The sequence below is a fragment of the Lissotriton vulgaris genome, chromosome 7 (genome assembly GCF_964263255.1).
Source record: "Lissotriton vulgaris chromosome 7, aLisVul1.2, whole genome shotgun sequence".
NCBI lineage: Eukaryota > Metazoa > Chordata > Amphibia > Caudata > Salamandridae > Lissotriton > Lissotriton vulgaris.
In genome coordinates, this window is record NC_141695.1 from 630,681,358 (window position 1) to 630,698,093 (window position 16,736).

A 16,736-nucleotide genomic window follows, 5' to 3' on the forward strand; every position below is an offset into this window, starting at 1 on the left:
ATGCGCGCGTACGTACACGTACCGTGCGCGTACACCGCGTTTTTATAAAAAATATATATATTTTTGCCCATGGGGGTCCTTCTGGGACAACCTGAGAAGGCTAGCGTGTCAGGGTGTCTCTGCCCTGCCCCCTTTTCGTGTTTTCCACTCTTGTTTTGTGCTCTCTTGTGCCTCAGTTCTACTGAGAAACAAGATGGCTGCTCAGGTGGTACCAGAAGGATATTAACATATAAAAACGTTATTCGCTAATAGAATTTGCATTTACAAAACCTTTGAAATTTTCTGAAAAAAAATAAAGGTTTCACGCCTGATATAGTTAGGAATTAGCATTTAAAAAGCCTTGCAAATTCACTGAAAAACCATAGGTTTCAGGCCTTATATAGTTAGGAATTAGCATTTAAACAACCTTGCAAATTCACTTAAAAAACCATAGGTTTCAGGCCTTATATAGTTAGGAATTAGCATTTAAAAAACCTTTGAAATTCACTGAAAAATCTATAGGTTTCAGGCCTTATATAGTTAGGAATTAGCTTTAAAAAAACCTTTGAAATTCACTCAAAAAAAGTGTTAGGGGTGTTATAGTTAGCTGGACATTTCACTCATATAAAACCATTGAAATTGCTCCTATATAGTTAGTTGTACTAACTATATTTCGCGCACCCGCAATGCACTGCTGATTATGTCACATATTAGATCATTCATGACATGGTCAGTGACATCACTGATGACATCTCAAATGACATCACTGATGACATCTCTGATGACATCATCCACGTGACAATCACATACACCTTTTCATACACAAGTAAAATCTTTCATCTCTCTTTGTAAAATACAGAGTATCATATTTGAATCCATTGTCACAGCAAAACAAGTATCTAAAAACCCACTCAGTGATTCATAGATGTATACACACATCTAATCACTTACCTGTAGATTCACTCATACATGCTGTCAATGAACAATAGAACACTATCAAAAATACTTATACACCTATATCGACATTACACAGCAGCACACATCTTATTCATATATGAAGTCATCCTACTCACTTATGCAATCAATGGATCATACTTACATAATTACTTAACTACACACTTATACAAACACCACTTCATCTATTCATTTAGATAGTAAGCCATACTTAGTGAATTATAAAATCATTATTACAAGTATATAGTTATCCATATAGTCATTCATACAATCATTAAGTCTTATGGATACTTATTTATATACAACAACTGACACATACACTGCCTTTTATTTTTCTAGTTTGTTGGACATGTACCATTGAGAAATATATTTGCTCATCACCACACCCATAAAGAGATTCACTCACCCAAACTGTTAGAACATGAAATTTTAACTTCATATATCTACTGAATCAACTATTCACACATCTTTGGACAGTCACACACCCCCCACCGAACCACACACACTTTCACTCTCCCATACAAATACTAAGTTATCTAATCAATAACTAATATAGACTTTCACATAGCTAGTAACCAACTGGAGAACCAGTTTACACAACAACTGACAAAGTGATACAGATATTTACACAGTTTAGTCCCTAGCCACTATATTTAGTGAGACACTATAAATTGGTCAAGTAAACAGTCAATTACACTGCTACTAAATCCTCCATCCAAATATTTATTTATATATATCCACTCATTCTTCAATGCAAATTGTTATATATATAATGCATATTTAAATAGAGAAGCAAACCACATTCACTGGATGATGTCATCAGTGATGTCATTTGAGATGTCATCAGTGATGTCACTGACCATGTCATGAATGATCTAATATGTGACATCATCAGCAGTGCATTGCGGGTGCGCAAAATATAGTTAGTACAACTAACTATATAGGAGCAATTTCAATGGTTTTGTATGAGTGAAATGTCCAGCTAACTATAACACCCATAAAACTTTTTTGGAGTGAATTTCAAAGGTTTTTTTAAAGCTAATTCCTAACTATATAAGGCCTGAAACCTATGGTTTTTTCAGTGAATTTCAAAGGTTTTTTAAATGCTAATTCCTAACTATATAAGGCCTGAAACCTATGTTTTTTTAAGTGAATATATATATATATATATATATATATATATATATATATATATATATATATATATATATATATATATATATATATATATACAAGCACGATCCCCGACAGCACAGCACCTCAAGGCACAAATCAGGAAACGGATTACCACGGCAAGTTTGATTATCAGTGATTTATTTCCTCCATGCAGACATGACGCGTTTCGTCCGGTGAACCCGGACTTGATCACATGACATGCCGTGACCCCTCATGTGACTATATATATATATATATATATATATATATATATATATATATATATATATATATATATATATATATATAAATTTAACATGAACAAGGAGTGACGTTCAACGCGTCAGGACCTAGAAGTTGCCAAATAACCATGTATCTTTACTGAGGCCATGGCTCCGGTGTTTTCTTGCCTGACAAGCACCTGTCACTGGATGAGTGGTATCCATGTGATCAAGGCTGCTGCCACGCAGCCGAAACGCATCATGCTGGCTAATGAAAATATAATAAAGCACTGAATAATTGAAAGCGCACTTTTGTGGTTTGTACCTGAGGTCGATGGAGGTTCCGGTGGTTCAGGACTTACGGTGATATATTTTTATGTAACTGTTAGCCTTACATTTTACATATTCTTTTTTTATGTAGCTCTACAGATGTATAACATTGCTTATGCATCCTTCTTTGTTTTTTTGTCACTGTATATGTATATAGCTTGCCTTGTGTGAATTTTTGCACCTCTTTATTTCCGTTATCTTGTCAAAAGGGGGAAGTTGTGTTGTTGCGAGTCCGCTTATGGACACCGTAGCTTCTGTGCTGTCTCAGGTCATCAGCTCTACATTCTGGAATGTTGACAGGTGACAGCTGATGACCGAGTCATGCAGACTGTTTTTGGCTACCTGTGACCTGACCTTTCATTTTGTGTTGGATTTCTCAATATTTTCACAGTTGCATAGTTCATAAGCTTTCTCACTGTGCTTTCACCCTCCCACCTCAGCGCCAATACACTTCGGTATTTCTGCGCTCTACAAGAAAAATAAACATAAACATAAACAATAAAGTCTTTTCACCATTTTGCTGCTGCCTGGATGATCTTTACACTGATGAGTTTGTTTTATGCTACAGCCTGCATCACATTATCCTCCTTTTTTTTTTTAGTTCAAGAAAATGTTATTAAGATAGACAAAATTGTCAATACAAAAAGCAGAGAGAAATACATCGTCATCAAAAAGATTAATAAACTAGGGCATCACAATAAATATCCTAAGACAGTGAATGCAGGGGGAAAAAGAAAAAAAAAAAAAACCTGCATCACATTATCCTCCTAACCATGCATGTGTATGTATTCAGACTCGGCAAGTGAGTAGACTGACGACCATGCACCTGCAGTGAGCCGATGAGGAGCTGATTTCATGAACCCAGAGGCATCACAGGTGGCAGTGGATGCAACTAGCTACTGTATGAGGTCAGTACTGAGGTCACTTGAAAACACTATCTGCTTGTCAGCAGAGCCTCCTGTTTACAAGCTGCCAGATAGTAAGGTGATGTTTTAGAAGTGAAAACAGAAGCATGCCCACTGTATTTTTAGTACGTTAGTTTATGAAGACCTTGTGCTCTATGTTTGGTTAAATCACCACTACGGACCTAAAACAAAAACTTTAAAAAAAGGTTGGCACAGTAATTGTCCCTTGATGTATATCAGGAAGTGTCTGTTGATTACTAGTGGGGGACTTATGTATGTGCCAAAAACATACCTTATTAATCTACACGGCCGAGCTTCACACCTCAATGCCAGTGCTTTTGGTTTGTAATATGATAATCAGGCTAGGAAGTAAGTGAGGGCGCTCAGCAGTGCTTGTGATTGGCTAGCAGTCAGAGAGACCGATGACTTCCCAGCTAAGCTGATCTCAAGATATGCTGTGTACTGGCATGTTTTTTTCAGCCAGTATGGAAAGTTTAGTTATGGTTGCCAAGCTATGTCAGCCCCTCCCCAGTCCCTTAGATCGTGATGCCCCGGTCACTGGGGAGAGGCCAATCGACGCCTTGTTAAAGGGAGAGGAAGAGCAGTAGTGAACCCAAAGATCTCATTAATGAGAGCCGGGAGAACCAGTGCCCCCTTCAGCCAAGTGAAGGGAAAGGCTCAGTCCTGTATCCAGAGCTCTAATCATTGGGATGAACGCGGTTCATACACCCAGGAACTCGGTCCCAGGAGGAGCCTGTATAGGTCATCGCGGGACCCCAGGATAGCTTCAGGAGTGTTGTCTCATGAGCCAGACCCTTCCACCACCACTTCAATACCCCAGACCGGTTCCACACTCCAGACTCACCTGCAATTTCACTTTTATACCATCCACGGTCACCACTTTATTCTGCAAAACAAACAAACAAGCACAGTGTTAGCAGATGTTAACACATTGGCATTTCATTATAATGTCAAGAGGCTCAAGAGAATTTTCTCAATGGAGTAAAAAAAGGAGCATAATACTTTGGGATAAATAACTCTGAATTACAGTTGTAGCACCTTTATCTATAAATAGGTGTCCTTATCTATTGGATGAGTGAGTGGGCGAAGACACTGACTATATAGCTAGAGTGCTTAGGTCAGCAGGAATGTTAAGCAGATAGCTCTGCTGCAGAAGGTCTAGCAATGGCTAGTTAACAGTCGGGTATCCCCCATCAACACGTGGATGCAGCTGCTTGCCGCGGTGTCTCGTGAGAACAACTGACTGAGCAGGATGGTGGATGGGTGCATCTAAAGCACGCCTGAGCCAGAAGGCTTTAAGATAAGGCAGTACTTTAAGAGAGACTCAGAGGGTCAGCAGAGACAGATGGTACCTCTAGCTAGGGAGCTGTTCTGCACTCTGCTGACAGGCTCTTCCTGAGAAGGGTCTCCTCAGAGTGGAACAGGCCCTTAGGAGGAGCCCCAGATTTAGAGTAGGATCAAGCTTGGGCACCAGTGGATTGTACCTTTGAATTAGCCTGATTCCCCTCCATCACTCCTACGGACAACATAGCCCCCGACCTCTCGGGTAACCCAAAGCTGAGGACCATAGAATGGAACAATAAATGGTCCTGCAGTGGCTGCTCCTCCACTAAGGCGGAGGAGCGTCGCCCCACTGCTTTTAAGCAGTGTCAATAAAGGCATAAAGGAAACATAAATCATAATAACAAAGTTATTATCATTCATGTTTCCGTTCTGCTTTGCGGGCAGGCGGGCTTCTCTGGGCAGGGGAGGAGTGGTTTTCCCACTACAAGTGCGCAATAACTGTATGTCTTTCTGAGGCCGCCCAAAACAGTCATGCGCACTTTGCATGTTCTCCATACAGGCTGCATTGCAGCCTGCTTGGAGAACATGCCCAAGCCATTTCTGAGGGCTGAACCACGGCCCTCAGACCAATCAAAACGCTGTATTTCAGCGCTGGGATTGGTCAGAGGAGCCTGGGACCGCCCTGGTTCCTCTTCAATGCCACCAGAGTCTTGGCGCAGAGGAGAGACGCTGTAGCGATAAGGTAAGTTATTTTATTTTTTTACATCCCCCCTCGCCCCTGCCCCCCCCTACCACCCCCCCCCGATTGGTGCCAGCCGCCACTGTGGGCCTGATATGTTCAGCATTATTAGGGCCACCAACAGAGAGTGAGCCTAGCACCAGTCTGCCATTACCTCATATCTTGGCTGGGTACAAGCTCTGACCTTAACGGACTGCCCTGCCTCCCACCAGGGTTTGCCCTTGGGTTAGTATCAGGGAAAGAGAGGACACAAGAGGGACGCTTTACAGTGAACCTCAGAGCTGCAACGTCTTTTCCGCAAAAGTAACCCTGCACCCAGAGTTCGGGGTCCCACAGGGACTTTGGGATGGAAGCCTAGGAAGCCTGGTCAGAGTAACAACCTTGGGGAAGCAGGTGATACTCTGATCTTAAAACTTCCTGTAAGTAATCAAGCCAAGCCATCAGCAATTGTGAATGCATCTGTAACCACCCCGCCCCCTGACACCCAAATGAGTGGTGCGAGATCGAAGGCGGTGTTTGGAAGGGCTGATGCAAGAGTTTCATCCTGACAGCACAGGTGCCATGGGTGAGTGCAGATCACTCCTGAAGACTACATCCCCTGAACAGAGGTGTGCCTGGCACATTGTGTCCTTGGTCAGTTGAGATGGGTGGTATTCCCCCATCCAGATACTGGTGGTATCCCCTTGTCCACTTCCTGTGCAGGTAAAAACCATGTGAAGGCCATCGCTTCTATTGAATGGGCTGGTGGTGCTGTACATAGATAACCCTGTGCCCAAGGTGCCCCGTGGGCAGATAGCCCACTCTTAGTTTGCCACCACAGGTCTCGGTTCCGCGCGTCCTACCCTGAAAGCAGCAATGAACTCCGCCCTAGCAGGTGGGACCATATCCCACACAGTAGGACCCGGAGGCTACACATAAATTTGCTCAAGTGGTACCTTAAAAGAAATGTAGCCTTACAATTCTATGTGTGAAGTGTATTACATGTGCTACACCCCTGTGATGCCTTACAAAATAAAATACAGCGAAATTAATTTTGAAGTCAAAGTTACGAAGAGGAGATTGATAAAGTTCCTCTAATAAGATAACACGTGTATTAGCAGAGCAAATGATTTCCCCCACCCAAAAGGGTCTTTGTAGAGCTACTTATATTGCAATGAAATCTATTTTCATCCACAAATACATTTCATAAGGCACAAAAAATACGGTGCATAGAAGAAGACCTCAAACAGTTTGTGTAAAAAGCAGGATATGTTGCACCCACGGAAAACAATGTAGACAATGTTCGCTCAGGGAGGTCGGTTCTAATCAGACATGGTGCGGTCTGATGGCCTGTTTATCATCGAGCGGGAGTCTGATAACAAGAGAGCGTGCTTATGGTGTTAGAAGGTGATGATTCGCAGCTTCCGTTATCAACAAAAAATGACGACGTCGGTAGGCTTGACACAGCATGCCAATGCTTGTCTGTGTTCTGGGGAGCGAGCGCAGAAAAACACTGCATAAAAAGGGGGCTGCTTTCTTTTCTGTGGCATCCATTTTCAGATGCTTTCCTCAGTGCTCGCTTTCCAGAGTTACTTGCTGCGCTGCTCCCCGACGGATTATAAACACATTGGCCATCTTGGGACGGTAAACGAACAGCAAATGTATAATACCATTTCATAACGAGACCATGTTTAAATTCACTCTGCAAGGTGGTGCAGCCACACTGGGGAGCAAAAGTAACTGAAGGGTCTGAAGTATGGATGCCACAGAAAATAAAGGAACCTTTTTTCTGTGCCATCCATTTTTGGCTGACATTTCTCCCCTTGCCCTCATTGTGTAATTCTTGGGTTGAACACTTCATCTCACTGTGCCACGGGTCAGAGCACACCAGTGACTGGATATTTGCTTTGCACAACTTCATGGACTCTGCAAAAAGTGTTGTCAGCCAAACGTTTTTCACTCATAAATGGATTTACTCGTATGAATGTTTTCGTGTGAGCGCATCTAGCCACAAGGATTGGAAGAAAGTGGAAAGTGGCTGACATGTCCTGCCAGTTTCTATACACGCAATAAACTCGTCTCCTTCTCCTTCCCAGCTTGGAAAAGGCTGGACATGTTCTCCTAATAACGGTAGGACTTTTTCCAGGAAGGTAAAGGGGGTAGGGGTCAACTTGGAGGTCGGAGGGTCTCAATGTTGCCCCTGGGGGGGAAAAAAGAACGTAAATGTCCTAACAAGTAATTTCTCACTTACCCTGAAGATTTTGTCATGAGCAGATATACGAGTAAAATGGAATTCACAGACGTTTGCAAGGAATCGCCCGGAATCCTGCAAGTGTGGCAGGTGCCAGTCCTGCTTCTGTAAACTTGTCCCTGAAACTTGTGAATTTGCACTATTAATGAAAGGTCCTCTACCTGCGGGTGCACCTTTTTGACTTCTTTATGAATGATGCAAATATCGGGTTTACCCTAAACCTCCATTATTATTTTAAACATTTGCGTGCTTCAAACACGTTTTATTACAATATTCCTTTGATAAATGGTATTTAAACTTGTCCTTAAAATCGCACCACAGCTTAGTAAATCTGTCTCGGATCATTTTTTCAAGTTACAAATTTGGAAAGCAAAGAAACTGAACAATAGCAAAAGTCTGTATATATCCTTTGTTTTTAATGTCACAAATAGTTTATGGGTACATTGTTCGTTTACAAAATAAAATAGATTCCGTTCTCCTGCAATTATTTGCTTATGATAAAGGGGCATAACGAGAGCATTATATTTGGCAACAAATTGTTACATTTTGCAAACTGATGAAAACATGTTTGTGTTGGAGCCACTGTCATTATTGCAATCTGAGTTTACAACTTACTCTGTTTCTTAATGAGCTCCTTATTTTCGCAAAAGATTTGCCTAAGTGAACCATATGTACCATTTTGAACATTTAAGGCATATGGATGGATCAGCGTTTAGTAACGGAGATCCTGTTTGGAGATGTGGCTTTAGTGGGCACTAGAGATGGACAGAGGTGTCAGAAGTCAGCTCTGGATATAAGAACTGTTTGGGACAAACATTCTCTACATCTCTTAGAGAGATTATGCTGCACTATCACACCTGGGGGAGGGCAGTCCTGACAGACACAGGGATGTTGTTCCAAGTTCTGGGTGCATACTTGGAGGAAGCCTGTTGCCTTTATCTTTATTATTTGCACTTCTTTGCCTCTAGTCTGATGGAGTCCTGGCTGCAGGTGTGCTGAGGGCCACTGGAGATGGTGAACCTCTAAGGCAGAAAAGAAGCTGGGCTAGTCATGGTGGCTTTTAGATGATGCAAAGGCCTTTTAAGATGGTGCAGGCGTATAAGATAGTAGGCGTTCTCCCAAGTGGTGAGCAGGCTACCTACCTACCAACATACACAAAATAGGCATTAAATATGCGTTGTTGGTGGGGGAAAAAGTCTCTGTGCTGGGGCTTCCCAGACTGTAGTAGATTGGCATCTGTCCTGTGCACAACCATTTGGGATGTACCCCAAAAACCAGCAACTGCCACTAATCATCTGCTTCTGTACCGCCAATTAAAGAATGTACTTGACTTGGAAAAGGAAACTTGGGGTACCTCTTACAAACAGAAGAAAGAAACTTAGGGTACCTCTTGCCAACAGAAGAAGGAAACTTGGGGTACCTCTTGCCAACAGAAGAATGAAACTTGGGGTACCGCTTGCCAGCGGAAGATTAGGGCATCTTTGGTGAACTTTATGAACTACACAACTTTTGGGCGCCTAGGGATCAGAGATCGCAGAGTGATGGTAGAAAACATGCAAATCAAGTGGTATAAACACAAACAGAACAAGCATTGGCAAAGCTAATAGGTCTCAGCTATGAGGCCCAGAGCACCCTTGTTTTGTCGCATGGGACATTTCATTAACACTGTCTGTTTGTTTACAGTGCTTGGTACTACACCACTGCATCTTCCCAAGACCATCAACAAAATGTGTCAGTGTTACCCAAGTGGACCACCTTAATTTTCTTGACCTCAGAAGAGAAAAAGTTCAAGTCAGCCCGCGATGGCTGATAAGTTGCATATACATTTTCGCAGAACATTTATTAACCTTCTAAGGTAACTTTGAACTTGCTGATCAGGGTCATGAAGAAATCAACTCTTAAAACAGTATTTTTCTTAAAGTTATTTTTTTAACAATATTGCAGCTAGAAAATATTGTTGTTGTGGGGACTCCAGCTATGCAAGATCCCTTTCCACAGGAACTGCACCAGTAGGGATGACCATGGAGAAAAAAATGTAATCCTACAAAATCCATGCAAAGGACAGACAGTATGTGGCCAACTGTCGAGTTATAGAAGATAAGCCTAAAAAAAAATAGACCAGATGAAGGTTGCAAAGATAGCTCATTGGGATGATGTGTCTACTCTGCAAGTCACATGCTCAAACTCCAGCAGAGTGGGTACTGACTTCCGCTTCCAATGAAGCTCAGATGCACTTTAAACACAATCAAGAGGTTTATTTGACATGGTTTGTGCCCCACTAAGTTAACACCAGGAAACTCCAACATTCTGTCGATTGAATGTTGAATTGAACAGGGGAGCTAAGGTCTGTGGCTAGCAGCCTCAAATGAGCTCTGTACAGCACTACACCAGTACCTAAGACCCTGTGTGTATTTCATACAGGTAAAATGAATGTGCAGCTGCCTCAAAACTATTTGAACAATAAGCATGCAAGCACCGACGGTTGAACCAGTGTCTTGTGAGGCTCAAAAGTCGACATAAACATGCAAATTAATTGCTCATGCGCATTCCCTTGAACCGGAAGCGCACTGACACTGGTTAAAGACGAACCAGGTGAAAGTACAGTTTTTTATTTCTAGACCCCTTTTATAATTTTCTAATCTAGATATGGGAATGTATTTAGAGCGTCTACTACACATGTGAAGCGCTCACTATGAACTGGATGTATGCAAGCACGGGGTGTGCATGATCTGGTAGTCCACACAGCATGGGTCTTGTGTCACAGAGAGGACACCAGCCTAGGTAGGGGTCTGGCCCGTTTGCCAACAATTAATTGAGCTTGCCCCGAGAGAGCACACTCTCCTGAACTGGGAGAGTTGAGTCTGCACACGAAGGATCATTTTTGGACTTCAGAGAGGACACACATCTGGGCTTAGGTGACAAGTTGGATGGGCGCCACATCAAAATTTTTAATATGTCGGGGGGTAAAATTCATGATAATAGTAGAAAATTTACTTACAAAAGCCGGAAACGACTAAAGGTCCGGCGTCAGATAAGAAATTTAAACAGTATTTGTAAATATTTTAACTGAGTGGAAAATGTTTCTGTTTTAACCTTTGTATGAAATTAAATGTGTTTTACATGCTTTATGGTTATGACAAAATAAATAAAGTTAATTTTGACTGACTGACACATCTGGGCTTAGGTGAGGTCAGTGTGCTGTAAAGGGCAAAGGTCTGGGGTGAGTCTGCTTCAGTCTGTTCACGAGGGAGCTGACTGTTCTTGCGTTGGCTAGACCTCCTGAAGCACAAAGTGTTTTTAGAGCTCGGAAGCCACCTCCCCTCTGAATACCAGCGAGTTCCAGGAGAGCCGGGCGCCACTGTTTGCCTCGTCTCCTACTAATGGCCCTGCTTTGTTAACATTTCATACAGATCCTAGACCTGCCAACCTGTAAATAAATGTCACCGTGTAAGGGAGGGGGCATGGAGGGGGCGGAGCTTTGTGGCGAGAGCTCCCTAAGAGACTCTCTGCCCTCCATCAAGCCCATCACCCCCTAACCACCCATTAAAAAAAAACAGAAGCTGCCGGGACTAACAGGAAAAGCGAAAGGAGGAGGGGAGGGGAAAAGAAGTTGCCAGGACTGCCACGAGTAGTAAAGTGAAGCTGGGTCAAGAGCTGCCAGCCACAGGAGTCTGTGACTTCTAAATGACTGATGATAACCCATGGCCTCCGCTCTGCCCTGGGCATGCTCACAGATGAACAGACACTGCTGTCTCTGTGCAAAGCACATTACTGGCACAGTAATTCAAGCAAGTACTGGTGCTCTGAATTGCGTGACAAAATAGTTTGAGGGAATGCGATAACAATACCAAATATACATTAGTTTAACCCCTGCTGAGTGACCTTTGGCAGGGCTGCTGTCTTACTGGGTGCACTGACCTCCATATCATGCTCCACTCATGGGCCCTCACATGCCGGCATGGTGAACCATGAGGAAGGGAAGCTTATTGCATGAAGTAGCCATGCCCCTCCCCACAGGAGCTGTGTTCCTGAAGCTGGCACTGTGCTGTTAAAATAAAAGCCCTGTGGTTTCCAAAGGTATATAAACACATTTTGTACAATTTAAACAGCAAAACGAGCGGTAACTCAGGAAGCAGTATATATCTATCAGGAAGGGAAACCCATGAACGTGCATGAACACAAGCCAGAGGCAGACCCTAACAAAAAAGAATAGTGCTAGGAAGGAAGGTAAATTAAAAAAAAAGTAAGACCACATGTAGCAGTGGCAGTCCGCAGGGAGGATCGACTACAACAAAAGGTGGGAGGAACTAGACATGCTGACCAAACAGAAGCATACATTTCTAAAAGGCAGGGATGGGAATGAATGAAAAAAAGAGGAGGGGCTTCAAGCCACAGTGTACATTACAGCTTGCCCCGCAGAGCAGCGCATGCGATGCCCAGGCTCGACCTAAAACGGAAGGTGGCTGTAAGGTACTCCAAGCTCAGGGATTTTAGTTTCAAACTTAATCAGTTAAACAAACTAAAACAGGAACACACAACTACAAACCACCTAAACCTTAATTAATGCATTCTTTTAGAGAATTCAGGTTAGTTAAATCAAAAGGAATGCAAAGGAGGCCACAGACACGGCAAACACTAACCAAAATGGAGGAGCTGCAACAACTAGTTATCTGTCAATGCGAAACTGAAAGGGGATCTCCATGTGCCAGGGAAAAGGGAAGAGCATCATTAGTCTGTCACAGATCACCAATTCACTTCGAAATAATCAGTGGCAAAAAATGCTTATGTCTAGTGATCCTGCCACTGTTTTTAGGTCGAGCCTCAGGCATTGCTTTAGCAATGCTTGCTGGCGAGATATTATGTAGGGGCTTTCAAAAATGCACCCAAAGGCTTTTCTAGGCGGATTGCCTACAGTGCATGTGTGGGAGCGTGTGCACATTGCACACCATGCTGGTTTACACTTCAAAGGAATCCGCTACCCCGCCCCCCTCCGCGCAATGCCAGAGCTTGTTGTTTCTAAGCAACACCCCAGCTGGTTTGCCACCCCCTCCCTTCCTGCTGGCATTCCCCCCTCCCTTCTCGCCCAGTCATTTTCAGCGCACTTTCAGTTTTCTTTTTCAATTGTTTACAATTGCAGCTGTGGACGCCACACACACCACTCGCAAAACGCTGCCCTTGACTGTGCGCCATGCACACTTTCCCTTTTATTATTTTGTCACAAGGCGCTTCTAATCTTCATTTTCTTTCCCTTTTGTTTTTTGTCACAATGGCGGTGGTGGCCGCCGCACACATCACTCACAGGAGGCTGATAAAATGACCATCGGCGTCTGCACTGCAGTCGACGTTCTAGCTGTGTGTCCGGGGCATACAACAGCTTGTTTCACACGTGGGGGACAAGACATTTGTTGGTGGTTTATGACCTTCTGCGTGGCCGGGTGCCCTTCATGAAATTACACTGCAAGCAGGCTCCTTTCTTCCCGTAATTAATGGGGGGCAGGGCTCTGCATGGACCCCTAGTTCTAAATACAGGGAACCTCTTCTAGGGCTCATTCAACTCACTTAATGGCTTCTTTTAAGCATGCCTGCCTCATTGCGAGCCGCAATATTGAAAGATCCAGTGTTATGCCTCAGAGAGGCTGTCCCAGCTCTCACCAATAGACATGGACTTTGTACTTAGGCCCCTGAGTCTCGCGCCAGCACAGCTGTGTGAGCCGCGGCATCAATGCATGCCAACCATCTTATCTCGAGGGAACATTCCATTTTTAACTCACAAAGGTTTTACTTCCAACTGTATTTTACATTCTACGTTCTCTCACTTAAAAATATCAATGCTTCTAATTAAACTTAACCGGTAAAGGGTATTCCCCAAATTTTTCTTTTTTGTGATTCCAAATGGTGAACACTAGGCAGTCAACCAGAAACTGCAGTACAGTATCTTTTCAGAGATCTTACTGGTGCACCCAAATACAAGTTTGGGTTAAAGGCACATAGGTACGAAGATTCCTTCTTAGGGAGAGACGTTCCATTTTAACACTTAAGTAGGTACATATTGAGTCATTTGAACACATTTTAAAAAACTCAGTTTTAGTGGGACGACTTGCGGTAGAAAATGTTTACACTCACATACCACTGAGTCCCACACAATTACACGCCACAAAATTACACTGCATTCAATGCAACATACACTCCAAATACCACTCAGTGCCACTTTACACGCCACATAATTACACTGCACTCAATGTAACATACACTCAATGCAAGATACACGCCAAATACCACTCAGTGTCACATAATTACACGCCACATAATTACACTATACTGAATACAGCATACACACCAGACAATACCACTCAGTGCCACATAATTACACGCCACATGATTACGCTGCACTCAATGCAACATATACTCCATATGCCACTCAGTGCCACATAATTACACACCACATAATTACACTGCACTCAATGCAGCATACACTCCAAATACCACTCAGTGCCACATAGTTACACGCCAAATAGTTACACTGCACTCAATGCAACATACACTCCAAATACCACTCAGTGCCACATAATTACATGCCACATAATTACACTCTACTGAATGCAACATGCCACACAATACAACTCAGTGCCACATAATTATATGCTACATAATTACACTGTGCTCAACGCAACATATTCTACAAATACCACTCAGTGCCACATAATTACACGCCACATAATTACATTATACTGAATACAACATACACACCAGACAATACCACTCAGTGCCACATAATTACACGCCACATAATTACGCTGCACTCAATGCAACATACACTCCAAATACCACTCAGTGCCACATAATTACACACCACATAATTACACTGCACTCAATGCAACATACACTCCAAATACCACTCAGTGCCACATAGTTACACGCCACATAATTACACTGCACTCAATGCAACATACACTCCAAATACCACTCAGTGCCACATAATTACACGCCACATTATTACACTCTACTGAATGCAACACACCACACAATACAACTCAGTGCCACATAATAATATGCTACATAATTACACTGTGCTCAACGCAACATATACTACAAATACCACTCAGTGCCACATAATTACACGCCACATAATTACACTCTACTGAATACAACATACACACCAGACAATACCACTCAGTGCCACATAATTACACACCACATAATTTGATTTCAAAATTCTGACCCTGACATTCCGAGCCATCCATGGAATTGGCCCTCTCTATCTGAGAAAACGTCTTATGATCTCGTCGTCAGTCAGACACCTGAGATCTAATAGCCTGCGTCTTCTTACGGTGCCAAGATTTAGGCTTTCTCGTGGTGGCGGCAGATCTTTCACCGTCACTGCTGCCAGGCTCTGGAATAGCCTTCCTCTTGATCTCAGGTTTTCTGATTCTGAACCAGCCTTTCGACGCCAACTTAAGACCTGGTTGTTTACTATTCATTAGGGCTGAAGTTCTCTTAGGCTCAGTATTTCCTTTCTGTCTGTGATGTTCCTTGGTCTACTCTTTTTGGGGACTCCCCTGTAATCTTAGCGCCGGGACACTTCCGCTGGAGGTAGCCGTGCGCTTTATAAGCTTCAAAAATAAATAAAATCATTACACTGCACTCAATGCAACATAGACTCCAAATACCACTCAGTGCCACATAATTACATGCCACATAATTACACCGCACTCAATGCAACATACACTCCAAATACCACTCAGTGCGACGTAATTACACACCACATAATTACACTGCACTCAATGCAACATACACTCCAAATACCACTCAGTGCCACATATTTGCACGCAACATAATTACACTGCGCTCAACACAACATACACTCGAAATACCACTCAGTGCCACATAGTTACACGCCACATAATTACACTTCACTCAATGCAACATACACTCCAAATACCACTCAGTGCCACATAATTATATGCTACATAATTACAATGCAACATACACTCCAACAATAACACTCAGTGCCACATAATTACGCGCCACACAATTACACTCTACTGAATAAAACATACACTCCTCATAATACCACTCAGTGCCACATAATTATATGCTACATAATTACACTGCGCTCAATGCAACATACACTCCAAATACCACTCAGTGCCACATAATTATATGCTACATTTTTACACTGCGCTCAACGCAACATACAATCCAAATACCACTCAGTGAAAGATAATTACACACCACATAATTACTCTATCTATCTATCTATTGCCCCTCACTCTATCAATCTATCTATCACCCTCAATCTATCTATCGCCCTCACTCTATCGCCCTCACTCTATCTATCTATCTATCTATCTATCTATCTATCTATCTATCTATCTATCTATCTATCTATCTATCTATCCATCCATCCATCCATCTATCTATCTATCTATCTATCTATCTATCTATCTATCTATCTATCTCTCACTCTATCTATTGCCCTCACTCGTATCTATCTATCGCCCCTCACTCTATCAATCTATCTATCTATCGCCCTCACTCGATCGCCCCTCACTCTATCAATCTATCTATCGCCCTCACTCCATCTATCGCCCTAACTCTATCTATCTATCTATCTATCTATCTATCTATCTATCTATCTATCTATCTATCTATCGCCCACCCTCTATCTATCTATCGCCCTCACTCTATCTATCTATCTATCTATCTATCTATCTATCTATCTATCTATCTATCGCCCTCATTCTATCTATCTCCCTCACTCTATCTATCTATCGCCCCTCACTCTATCAATCTATATATCTCCCTCACTCTATCACCCTCACTCTATCTATCACCCTCACTCTATCAATCGCCCTCACTCTATCTATTGCCCTCACTCTATCTATCTATCTATCGCCCTCACTCTATCTATCAACCTC

At 42.6% G+C, this 16,736-nt stretch overlaps 1 protein-coding gene across 5 annotated transcripts in view; it reads right to left on the reverse strand.

Moving 5' to 3' along the window:
* The window catches only part of RAB37 (RAB37, member RAS oncogene family), a 471,210-nt gene that overhangs the window by 155,657 nt on the left and 298,817 nt on the right, over positions 1-16,736 (reverse strand). For all 5 annotated transcript variants that reach the window (XM_086930813.1, XM_086930815.1, XM_086930812.1 and 2 more), the window contains one exon: positions 4,410-4,451. In XM_086930813.1, coding sequence (XP_086786939.1) covers positions 4,410-4,451 — 42 coding nt within the window. The remainder of the gene's footprint in view (positions 1-4,409; positions 4,452-16,736) is intronic.